This window comes from Phyllostomus discolor, chromosome 4 (genome assembly GCF_004126475.2).
Source record: "Phyllostomus discolor isolate MPI-MPIP mPhyDis1 chromosome 4, mPhyDis1.pri.v3, whole genome shotgun sequence".
Classification (NCBI taxonomy): Eukaryota; Metazoa; Chordata; class Mammalia; order Chiroptera; family Phyllostomidae; genus Phyllostomus; species Phyllostomus discolor.
In genome coordinates, this window is record NC_040906.2 from 132,167,271 (window position 1) to 132,180,657 (window position 13,387).

General features: G+C 31.5%; 1 protein-coding gene across 1 annotated transcript in view; it reads right to left on the reverse strand.

The window, feature by feature from the left end:
• LOC118500233 (protein eyes shut homolog) overlaps positions 1-13,387 on the reverse strand; it is a 68,586-nt gene that overhangs the window by 13,458 nt on the left and 41,741 nt on the right. The window contains exon 5 of the mRNA XM_036024311.1: positions 7,574-7,713. Within this exon, the coding sequence (XP_035880204.1) occupies positions 7,574-7,713 (140 nt within the window). The remainder of the gene's footprint in view (positions 1-7,573; positions 7,714-13,387) is intronic.

Genomic DNA, 13,387 nt, shown 5'->3' on the forward strand with positions numbered 1-13,387 from the left:
AAAAATTAACTGAGAATTTGTTTTTCCATTTTTCTATTTGGTGGTCAAGTCAATCAAGAGTTTGAAATCCATTAGAAGTTAGAGCAGTTCTTTCACATGGGCAGATGAGTTCTTTTTTCAAATGTTATTTACTCTTAACCCGTGGCTAAAATATTATAATTGAATCTATAAGCTGTCTACATGTTTGTCTGTATGTCTGTGTGTCTGTAGCTCAGAAAATTCTTGATCCCTCAGTGTTTAAGCATGTAATCATTTCTTACATGCAAAAGGTATTTGTTGTAAAGTTTCTTAAATTAAAAGAGCAATGCTGTAGTTGCCTTAATAAGTAAGCACTTTCATGGGAAGCAACAAATGTCTACATTTTATGATACTGTTTTATTATTCTCTCTTTATACATATGTAAATACATATAAATACATATTATATTTGTTTTATGAAATTTGTGGGTGTATCACACTTTATCCCCATTTACTTTAGTGTGTATTTTTTAAAAAAAGAATATTATACTACTTCAGTGAAGTTATCAAATTTAGGAAATCAACTTTTACCTAATAATATATTTCATAATCTACAAACTTTAACAAAATGTTCCCATTATTCAAAAATACTATATTAAAAATCTGATATATACATTCTGCACCTTCAACATAACTAGAAAATACAAAACACCAAAACTGCAAATTAGTCATGAGATGATATGTAGAAACATGGATTCTTAGCAAAGTGTTAGGATAAAATTGCACCAGACAAAGCTAAAAAGTCAGGAAAGACTATTCAAGGTTATTGCAATAGAGATGAAACCAGTATTGCTGAAACAAAGACAGGAGGGTTTTTTAAGTGCCATCACGAGCTAGTAAAAAGTTCTGTACAAAGCTGTGGGAAAGATTGATCAATAAGATGTGTAAGGTGCATTGAATTATTCCTGAGTTTGCAAAGATTGTGCTCTGAGAACAGGCCTTCTGTGTTTGCTAATTGGCACCCCTGTCACGGGGTGGGACTAAGAGCCAGGGGTGCTATCTCCTTCAGTATTTACATTTCAAAGAGGTGGTTCACAGGTCCCTGAGTTTAAACCTGCCAAGAATATGAGAGAAGATTTCCATACATTTCAAAAAGGCAAAGAAAGAATTTACAATTGAATGTTTTCTATAGTAAATTCTCGAAGAAAAAAGAGGTTGGGGTTTAGAGTGGAACAGAAATTTATCTAAAGTTTAGTTATGGCAAGGGAAACATTAAGAATATCTCTTTCATATTCTTAGCTAAATAAAAATAGAGTTATGTACCACTCAATGGCAGAAATATGTTCTGAGAAATGCATCATTGGGCTATTTCCTAGCTGTGAAAACATCATAGAGGGCCATTACACAAACCTAGATGACATAGCTTACTACTAACATAGGCTATAGGGGAAGAAAATTAATTTTCCCTGTACACTTTTGGGTTCTTGGCTGAGACATCCCTGGCATAAAAGATAATTAACAGGAAAAATAAACAGAAGTTTAATAACATATATACATCCTATATACATGGGAGAAACCAAGGAAAACTGCAAAACTCACCAACATGGCTAGACCCATCGCCTTAAATGTCATCTTTAGCTTGAAGACAAAAGAAGATATTGGGATGGGTGGAGCCAATTAGAAAGTTACCAGGAAAAGTACAATAAACAAGGGAAGGTTGTTATGCAGATTTATGTCTTTGTCCTATGCATCCATAAGAGTTTCTAGATATAAGGTCAACCCCTCTTCCTCAGGCAGCCAGGGAGAAACAATGGAGGTTTCCCTTACAAATGTAAACGTCTTTTACAAAGGGTCACTTGTACTTGATTTTCAGGACTTCTCCCATGTCCTGTTTCCTTCAATTAATGAGCCTAAAACAATTCCTTATGACAGAGACATGGGGATGACAAATTATGTCTTCCTACAGCTCCTGTTAGAAATATGTACAGCAGATGACTGTACTAAATGCTTTAGGTAACTGTTATGCAAGGGTAAGTGTGTGTATGTCACACACACTTTTCAATGGCTTTTCAATGGCTAAGGTCACCAGATGATAGAAACTTTTCAGCTCTATTATACTTTTATGGGGCCGCCATCCATCATTATGGGCTTATGACTGACTGTATAGTGAGATGAATTAAAGTTCAAATTTATGCTTGCTTGGAACTACCCAAAAGTATCAAAATAGGTAAAATTTGGTAGAGGTCTTTCCCATTCCAACTTCTAGTATCCCTTTGTCTCTTTCATGTTATTTCAAAAACATCCTCCACTCCTAGTAACTGAAGACAGGGAACTGTTAACACACAGTGACAAGAGAAAAATTCTGAGTTATCCTAAACTAAATTATAGTGGTCCAGAGAATAAGAGAAAGAGACAGAAATAATTAGAAGTAGATAGAAGATGCCTTTCACAGAGACAACTGTGAAAGATAGCTCACATTCCTGAAAGTATGTTGTAGCTCAATCAACTTCTAAGTGGCCCCCTGACAAGAATGCCAGACAGGGATGCATCCTGCTTGTGCGTGAACTTTCCAAACTGTTCCCCACAACCAATCAAAAGTAGAAAATATTTCTTCTGTGTATTTCCTAGGACTGTGTACCTAAAACCACCTGAGCCTTACATTTTCCTACTCCCTTGTCTATAACCAATGTAAATTATTCCAAAACAACTTACATCTTTCTTCCCCAAAACATAACATATAAGAGAGCTGTCAGTTCCAGGTCAGTGGATATGTTGTCTTCCCCATTAACTCCATTGCTGGTGGTATGCCCCCAGCACCTGGTCTCTTTACTTGCTGCCATATGGCTCAATACACCCACTCTTTTACAAAAGCTCTCAAGAGTAAATTTTTAATTTTTTTTAGCAAGAGAAAAGAAATTATACTTTTGAATGTTCAGTCTTTGATGATGAAAACTGAAATACACCTAACTTTTTGTCTTATATTAAAAACAATACTGAGAAACAGCAAAAAAAAAAAAATAACTTACTTTTTGCTACATGAAATACTTGCTCCTAATGGTAAACTGAGAACTAACTAAAATAATTTATCAAGACTAGCAACTTACTCATCAAATTCACTTTAAGATTATCATCACATTGTTTCCACTATAGCAAAGCTTTATTTATAAATTCTGATCAATCCTTAGCAGTAATCCTGCCAACCAAGGCTCTGATTATCTTCCCATTACTGCTCCCTTCTGTGACATTAGTAAGATTCTGTTAAGGTGCTGTTTTCCTTTATTGTATTAATCTAAGAGAATCATTTTCTTGATCAATGGAATGTCTAGTAGTCTTTTGGAGGGTCAACCATGAACCAACACACATTTATGTAAAGATCCAGTTAAGATGCCCTTACTACCAAACCTGAGGACCTCAGACTGCAAACAGTGCCCCACTGATGAGACCATTAGATATGCTTCTTTCCAACCATGATCATGATATATGTATAGTATCAGGTCTGAACTCCAGTGTTTTTTCATCAAATCCCCAATTGCTAAGTTTAGTTAGTTTTCTTAAGAATAAGAAAATAATTTAAGAAGTATTTGATTATGTGAGCTAGTTGAATCTAGAGAGACAAGAAATCTCTGTCGACTTCACTTCTCTGGTGATCCTATAAGAGGAGGTCTGCTAGGATAGGGCAAGCATAGGTCTTAAAACTCTATCATCCAGCTGACCTAAGTGAAGAGTGAGTTCAGATGATGACATCAGGCTGCATTTCTTGGACAAATTTTTTTTAGTCATCTTTTCAAAATCTAGTGCACACTTTTGCCAGGCTCCTAGTTGATATTGACTGCTCTTTGACACAAGACATGACATTACACAAGCACCTGTAGAAGTTTTCATGCGGTCCTCTCTACCTCACAGGCTTTGACATCACTAATTCCTTCCTTCATGTCGTAAGTCATGTACACATTTCTGTAATTGCTATAATTTCTCAAAGGACAATATAAAATTGTAGTGGCTACTCCAGGGAAGTTTTAACATAAACAGAGTTGTTCGTTTGACAGATGTATTAAAACAGAAAAAGAAAAACTCTCATGAGGACAGTTTGTCTGTGTCTCTAATAGTGTTTAATATACAGGAATCCCTCTTTCATTTTCATACTTCTAGGGTAAAGAAGCACATAATTTGTAATTATGTGGTTCTACTTAATTGTCAATTTGTGAGTTATTGTTTAGATTCTCCATGTTAATAGCTTGTTTTTTCTGGGTGGGTGGGTGTGTTTGTAAAAATAAGATTTTCTGCAGTTAAGACTTTATTACACTTTGCAGTGAGGAGATAATTAACTTTCAACTTTCATGATTTTACATCTGCTTGGAACTAAGTCTCTTTCATTTCTTCATTTTTCTATATTTTTTGTTTGGGAAAGTATAAAAGTTAATAACATTTTTCTATCATTATATGTATAATGTAGGACTACTATTTGGGAAGCCAAAATACAAGGAAAAGGAAAATGATTGTGCTTTATTTCTGTTTTTATTTTTCCAAAAATTCAGCAAAGCAGAAAATGTGAATGGGTAATGTAATTAGTCTTCTAGATAAATAGAAAATTAGGTCTCTAGATTTTTGGCATACACTTAAAAGTTTTGATTTTTTAAAAAATGTTTGAACATAAGCATTTACTTATATTAAAAAGAGCTTATGTAATTTCCCAATTTAAAAAATTACTCTTTATGCAAGTAAGAATTATTAAAATTAACCTTGAAAGACCTATCCTATTATAGTTTTTCAGGTGGTTAATGATTTTAAAAATATGAAATAAAATAATTGACATTTTAATAATTGATATAATTTAAATGGTTTTAATCTTGTGAATCAATTATACTGATGAACTAGGATGTTTTATTGATGATACTGTTACAGACAGGGCTAAGGGGGGGCACAATATACTATTACTGAAAGGACCCCACACTAGGTTTGCTCTGCCCGCCACCAGAGGAAAGATGTCTCTCAATGCCAGAGATTTGTGAAAAGGAAAGGAAATGTTTATTTAAAGCTATACAGACTTAAAGTAGTGACCTAATGCTTTCATTAAAATATTAAAATCATTTAGGATACCCACAGACACACACAGTCCTTCTTTTTCCCTCTGCCCTAATCTGAGTATTGTATCTTAGGAAAAGAAGTCAAAGTCCCTGATTCAGGCCCTCAGCACCATCAGCTGTGATGCTGCCAGGATCTCCAGTTAATTCAAAGGCGTGTGACACCTTCTCATGGCCCACCAACAAGAGTTCTTTCACCTCTTTTCTTCCAGGCAAAGCCTCTTCTGCTTCCTAATCCATGCGACAAAAGGCAGTACCCCAAAGCCACATGGCCCTTATTCTTTCCAAAGCTGTAGGGGTCCCCACTCTGTCAAAACCATGTGGTTCTCTCTCTCGTGGCTGATGAGATTGGGTTAAAATCCCAATGCCAATCTTCCTCTGTACCCCCATTTCCAATTCCTCCTGCAATCAGTTACACCTACCAGCATTCCTGTATTATTCTAAGTTTACTGGGCTGCCATCATGAGTCTGGGCAGGTGTGGCCCCATGTCATGGAGCCAATCTTCTCCAAGCTCTCATGCAGGTGCTGTAACCAGGGGGAGCTGCCTCCCAGTTACATCTTGGGTGGAAGTCACTTCCATCCCCCCTGGCTCAGAGCATAGCCACAGCTATTTAACATATCTATGCAACCAGTTAAAGGTTATAGATATGTTAAATGACCATGCCAGAGGTTAGCTGCAAAGCCATTGCTGTACAAAACAGTTCTGCATGTTCCTGCTCCATGAGTCCCTTCCCCCAACTCACACCTGTGAGGGGAGTGGAGAGGACATCCTATATATCTTTCTAATATTTTCTGGACACCTTGAGTTCTGGACCCCACTCCAAATCCCTATTTGGGCACCCCCTCTTGGCTGCATCCTGTTACAATACTACAAATCATAAGGATTTAACATGATGGTGTAAATTTCAATTTCCAAATCTTTGATCAATATCAAGACCTATACTGCTTTAAGATGAATTAATAAATTATTTCTTAAAACTGAACTATTTTTAATAAACATAAACAAATATTAGTGTATACATATAGTTTAAAGTTGCCTCTATTTCTTATAGAAAGAAAATTAAGGTCTGCAAATAGAATTAATTAATGCACAGTAGTAGACAATAGTACATTTACAGTTGTATGTGAAACAGAATTCATTCCTATATTTTTATTAAATAATTATCATATTATTTTCCATACAAACAACATAAACCTACTTTGTCCCACATCTGCATATTTATGTTTGTATTGATATATGCATATTTATCATTATTTTGCTTGAGATAAAAGATATAAAAGTTATATAAAATGGGGGATCATGAAAATATAAAATAGCTAAAACACTATTAGATTTCTGTCTTTCTGTTTTCTTGAATATACAAAATGCTATTTTCTTTAAAATTGGTGATTATTTTAAAAGAATACAAAGGTATACTGATATGTTTACAAGATAAAATTTGCTTACTTGTGCTGTATGAGAAAATATAGTTACTTAATTAGTAATTTTAATATAATATATAATGTTCTTTACTATGTTGATAAACTTAAGTATATCCCAAAGTAAAACCTTTAGTCATCTATGTGCATAGTGTTTTACGTGTCATTGGCTAAATGCATATATGTCAAAGTATATTAAGCATAATATACATGTTTATACATTTTTAAGAAATAGTAAAATATATACTTGAGGGCATATGTGAAATTAAAAATTCTGAGGAATTTGAAATCTGCCTATATTTGTAATTCCTCTCAACTTGGTCAACTTTGAAGTAAACAGTATTTTTTAATAAAACTGGCTTAATGTTAATGAAATTATTTATAATTAATATTCATAAAGATTCATAATACATCTTTATTAAAAATTTTACATGAATGACATGCCAAACATAAAATTAAGATATGCTTTGGTTTCTATAAATTAACCAAATGAGGTTATGTTCAGAAAAGAGGAATTACAAATATTCAGTTAACTCTCTACACTATTTGAGAAAATCCTGAATTATTTTGACAAACTATTCCTTATTTATTTAAAATAAATATCCTAAAGTGTTTGTTTCTTATATTTATTTGTTTGAAATTATTGCCCTAATGTGTACAAGATGAGGGTCAGGTGGGGAAAAAGAAGGCCACTCTGTATTCTTGCACTAGGCCTGATGATTGCTAGTGGTAAAATTGCACAGCATTAGAATTCTCCCAGAGAGTTAAATATGTCCCAAAAGACAATGGTAGTTTTTATGACATATAAACAAAAAGGTGGCATAATCACAGCTGTACCTGAGAGGCTGTATTCAGTCAGCAAATTATAATATGAACAGGATACAAAAAGACTAGAAATAAAATGATTGTTAAAACTCTTCATTACCTTTCTAAATTATAAATCTAACAAAAAAAAGATTGCCAAGAAGTTTGTTGAGAATTTTTTATGAAGTTCTATTTAAACTATGTATATCTTGAACCTTGAATTTGTAAACTTAACATTTCTAACACTTTTTCAAATTAGACAATTATGAGTTAAATAGGAATATGAAAAACTAGAAAATATATTTACCTACCTCCATTGTCTCTTCACATTGGAACAAATGTAGGTACTCAAGGGCTTCAGATTTGTTCATGTAGACTGCATCATCAGTGCAATTTTCAGCATGAAAGAAGTAAGCATCAGTAGTCACTTCATATTTTTCACCTTCAAATACTTTCAAAGAGATTAAAAATAACTTCTCACAAGATTGAACTCACATAGAGTTACTAAAGACAGTTGTCAAATTACCTGATAAGATCAATTTGACAACACCTATCACAAAATTAGGTTCTTCATCTACAGCTACTAAATATGAAAGATATAAAATAGAATAACGCCCAATCCTTTCATTTTAAAAATAGACTGAGAAATAAAACATTAGAACAAGACCAAGCATTCAGGCCAATCCATTTTTTAAAAAATAATGAAATGTCAAATAAATTTCCAGTTAATGATTGAAAATAATGTAATAACTATAAGCAATATATTTTATAAAAATACCCTTATATATATTATAGTTGTATAGGTAGGAACCATTTCGAAACACATATGAAAAGAGTTCCTTAAAATATTTGTGATAGAAAAATAATCAGGCCTAGCTGGGTAGCTCAGTTGGTTAGATCATTGTCCTGATATGCCAAGGTTGCAGGTTTGATTCCCAGGCAGGACATATATAAGAAGCAACCAATGAATGATGCATTAATAAGTGGGATAATAAAAATCTCTCTCTCTCTCTCTTTAAAAATCAATCAATAATTTTCTTAAATGTTGAAAACAAAAAGAAATAAAAATAATCAGGACTTCATCTTCATTTTCTCACAGGAAGAAGTGAAAGGAAGGAAATATGTGTTTGTGAGTACGTGTAGGTATAGACACAGATATGCATATGTATACATATACATATATAATTTACCTACTTCACACTCTAATGTTAGGTACATCTGTGATACAATAAAAAATAAGATTGCAAAAAAGCAAAAGAATGACTTATATTCAAGAGGAAATTTTGGCAAAACAGACATACAGATGGTACAAACTTAGAATTATTGCAAAAACATTGTATCTAGATAAATGTGTTGAAATAGCTATAGAGAAATATGAATATAATTGTTAAACAGACAAGAACATAGAGAGTGAAAAATTTGGAAATTTAAAAAAAAAGACAAAATCAAATGGAAATCCCAGAATTGTGGGGATAAGGGATCTAATTAAGCTGAACTGAGCACCTATCATCTTTCTTTAATGGATGTAATATTATAGGTAATGAAAGAGCATAGGAAACCTGGTAACCTAAACATAAATAAACATCCTAGTAAAAAATATATTTTGTAGGGAGATATTGTTTATCCTCAGAATCCTATAGCTAATATGCCTATTTCAGTATAGCTTATGATTAACAAACCTAAAATCTGTGGTTTGTGAAGCATGACTTCCTGAAAATATCATATAAGCTATGCAACTTACAACTGAATTGTAAAGTAGAGATGGTTTATAAGCTGAACTCTCCCTGCTGTGCTCAGACCTCATTTAGAAATCTCAAATATCACTCCAAAAGTGAAGGAGAAAGCTAGGAAGCCATGCATAATGTTCCAAACCTTTTCAACCTTATTACCTAAATTATCAGTGTAATTTAACTGCTTAAAATCTTAAAAGCATAGAAAATTATTTCTAGATTGGTAATAAACTAACCAGTGAATGAAACTATTATAAATGAAACCAAAGAAAAGAAAATATCATTAAATTTAATATCAATAAAAATTATATCTTTGATGTGATGAGAGAAAATAATTCAAATATGGAATGCCAGCCTTATATAATCGATCGATGAATGTTGCTCTGTTTTCTGGAGGACTTCAAGTTGTACTAGATTTAACTCTTTGTTGAATATTTGGAAGAACTTGGATTGAAAACCATATATTTTCAGTGGTTTGTTTTTTCTTGAATGATTATTAAAAGTATATTATCCAGTGACTTATGAACTTGTAGGATGATTCAAATTGTATATTTATTATTGAATCAGTTTGCCAACTGGTATTTTTCTAGAAATTTATCCATTTTATCAAATTTGACCTGTTTATGACTTTGTTCATAATAATATATGTGACTAAACATTTGAATTTCACTGACATATTATTGCCCCTTCCTCCCAAAGCCTCAAAAGAAGTATTAAAAAATACTTTAACCCACAGAGATAATGCAAGGGAAGATAATAGTGAGAACATATTTTTAATACTTTTAAAAGTTGAAAAGAAGTGGTTATTATTAATTACAATTACCATAGTAATCACTTTATAATATTTACTAACATAGAATCATATTATTGTATATCTGAAAATCCCATAATGTTATATATCAATAACCTAACTGAATTTAAAAATTAAATATAATGCCTGAAAATCCCAACAGAGTGATATTTTAGAACTCTAGGGCAAAAAACATAGAAAAAGCCTTTCAGAGAGATAATCACGAGTTGAATATGAATAATTAAAAGATAGCTTATTACATGTGATTCTATATTATTTCATGCTTTCCTTTTCTTTTCCCTTTATCATATGTATGATATATCATATTATATATATGACATGCATGACATATGTGCATCTGTATTTATTCTTTTGCTCAAATAACCAATGATACCATGTGTAATGTTGTACATATATTACTCAGGATGTGAATGGTAAGCATGTGTGATGGGAAATCTAGGTCAAACAGTATGTACATTTATAATATTGCCCTGCTCAAATATTAGAGTGAGGTTACATTGTGCTTTCAATGGATAAAATCACCAAGTTGTCAAAATCTCAATGTTTTTACCAGACTCATAAAATATTATATATTTATGATTAAAAAAATTTTCTTTACTCTCATTATGAGTAAAGCTGAGCATTTTCTCATATATCTAGAAGTACCTTCCATTCATTCTGTAGTTGTCTTTTGCTGTTTGATGACTTCCATGACATCTTTTACCATCAGACATTTTTCTTGCAGTTAAATGACAAATCTTTTCTTTCTGATATCTAAATGTTTAAAAAAGTTATAAAGGCCTTTTCAATTCTAATTTATACAGTAATTCTGTAACATTTTTCTGATAATTTTTAATCTTTAAAAGTTTTTATATTTGAGACTTTTATTTAATGTGAATTTAACTTAGAGTATGTTGTAAGATACAAATCTGACTTTTCTCTCCAGATGACTATCCAGTTGTTTGACATCAATTATTGGATAGTCCCTATTTTCTCTAGTGACTGAGATGGCAACTCTGTCACATGAATACTTTCTTCATGATTTAGATTTGGTTTTGAACTTTGCAGTTTGCATATTTTAGATTATCAATGCAGGTACCAGGTTTTTCATTAATGAAGTTATATAATATGCTTTACCATCTATTAGAGCTAAATTCTACCTCATATACCCACACAATGCAATTTTTGAATATACCTTGTGTTATTTTATTTAATTTTCCATGTAGACAATAAAAAAGAAGCATAAAGTCACTCCTGTTATTTTATTAAAATCTTAATAAATATATGTAATAATATGGAGATTAGAAATTTTTAATATATCTTCTCTCAGACAGCATGGTTTATCTTGAGAACTTTTTTCAATTTTTTTGTAACTATACTGTGGCAATAAAGTTTTTCAATTTAGAATTTATATGTATTTGTTAATGTGAATCCTCAGCATTATAATATTCTAACCAAACTGTTATTTTCATGAATTTTTTGTTTCCATTATGTCATTTAATTAGTTCTTATCTATATATAAAAACAGTTTATTTCCATTTAGTATATTAACAAAATTTTGTTACTGTAAAAATATTTGAAGACATTATTATGTGTAGAGAATAAAAAATGAATATACATTTTAAAACTTTTCTTCTAAACTCAAATTTTTTTAACCTTGAAGTTAGGCCCTTAAATTCTAAATAGATAGAAAAATAATAGCTGGTATTAATGAAAGAAGACTTCAAAGTATAGCAGTATTGTAAAAAAAGTACTTTTGCTTAATGAACAAAATAAACTAAGAGGTATGACAACAAGAAACAGACTGACAGTGGCCAGAGTGGGTGGGAGGAGGGGAAAAGAGGGTGGAAAGAAGGGTTTCCCCTTCTTTCCAAAGAACATGTGTGATGTTTTCAAAGAACAGATTGATCAAAGAACATGTGTGAATGACCCACGGACATGGACAACAGTGTGGGGATTGACTGTGGGAGCAGGGTTAGGATGGGCAGAGGAGGGCAAAGAGGAAAAAATTGGGGTATCTGTAATAGAATAACAACAAAATATTTTTTAAAATAACAAAAATACTTTTGATAAAAGTATTGATTTGGGGATGTGGGATTTTCTACTCTTACAATTATTATAAAATTTCAAAGGTAATTTGTAATGAATATATTATAATTAATATCTTATACTATATCCTCTAGCAAAAGTATTACCCACAATTTTATTTTTAAAAAGAAAATTAAAAGTAATACTGGTTTACAATATAATTCATAAATGCAGTAATCACTGTTCATTTAGAAAACAAGTTCACTGGCACATATGAAATGTTTAAATGTATATGTTTAATTTAGTCAAGAAAACTGTAATGATCATAAACTTTAAACAAAAGAAAGGTAGTAAAAGAGAACTTAACTCTTTTTTGCTATGATTTTGTTTTTTCTTAATTATAATTCATATCTTATTTCATTTTACAACTCATTATCCACTCTGTCAGTATCTTCCTTTCTCAAACCTAATAATACATATAATGAACATAGATGATGACATTGAAAAGAAACAGTGCATGTCAGCTCTTTCTCAAGTTGTGCACTGTAGACCAATTGTCCTTGAAGGGGCTGCTTCTAATTAATTACCATCCCTTTTTGTAGAGCAATCATATTGGCAAGAATTGATTGGGTGTGTGAGACACTTCATTTAGTTAGTAGAAAATTCTCTTAATTAAAATTATTTTACTGCTGATAAAATTAATGCACCACATGCAAAATTACCAGCTTGATTTTAGTGTTTCTCTTCAATGATATTTTATGAAAAAAAAGGAAATAAGATCTTAACAGAAACAACCAGAAAAAATGAGAATTACATAAAGTGTGTCATTCTATTTACATATTCCTTTCCTTTTTTCACTTATCCTACATCTGTTTTTTTAACACTACTGAAAGTAGGTACAGTGTTGAGTCTTTGTATTGACATTAAAAAACAATGTGGATGGCTCTACTTAAATATTTGTTGACTATTAAGCTGTATTACAATGACTTCTTTTGCTTGGACAGCCAAGTCCTTTAGAATCTCAAATATGGAGGTCACATAATTCTTATTTTTGTAATAATTAGTTATGTTTATTAATGTCTGAACATAGATTCATGAACTTATATTGACTAAATATGGTTATATGACTTTGATATTTGCGGTAAGCTGATTTTTCCATGAGCAATTTTGACTTCATATTATACCCATGTCCTAGGAATTATATTTGTTATATTACTGTCATTCATGAAATTAACTCTATCTGCTTAGAGATAATTTATTCATGAGCAATTTTATTCTCTATTTACTCCTATTTTCCTACAATACATTTACTATTTTATTGTTGTGACTATGTTATCTTTAGGCCATTTTTAGTTTCTGAAAGAATTTTAATGCTTACCATTAAGTAAATGTATACAGACATTATTCCTACTTTGAGATAAATGGAAATCAAGAATAAAAATATATTGTCCCTGAAGTCCCCTGAACTGAGTTGGCTGGTAAAAATATATCATGTTTCTCAATCTGCACATTGAAAGCATTTGGGGAGATTTTTACAGATCTCTTGTGTCTACCTCACTACAATTCCATTTGATCGT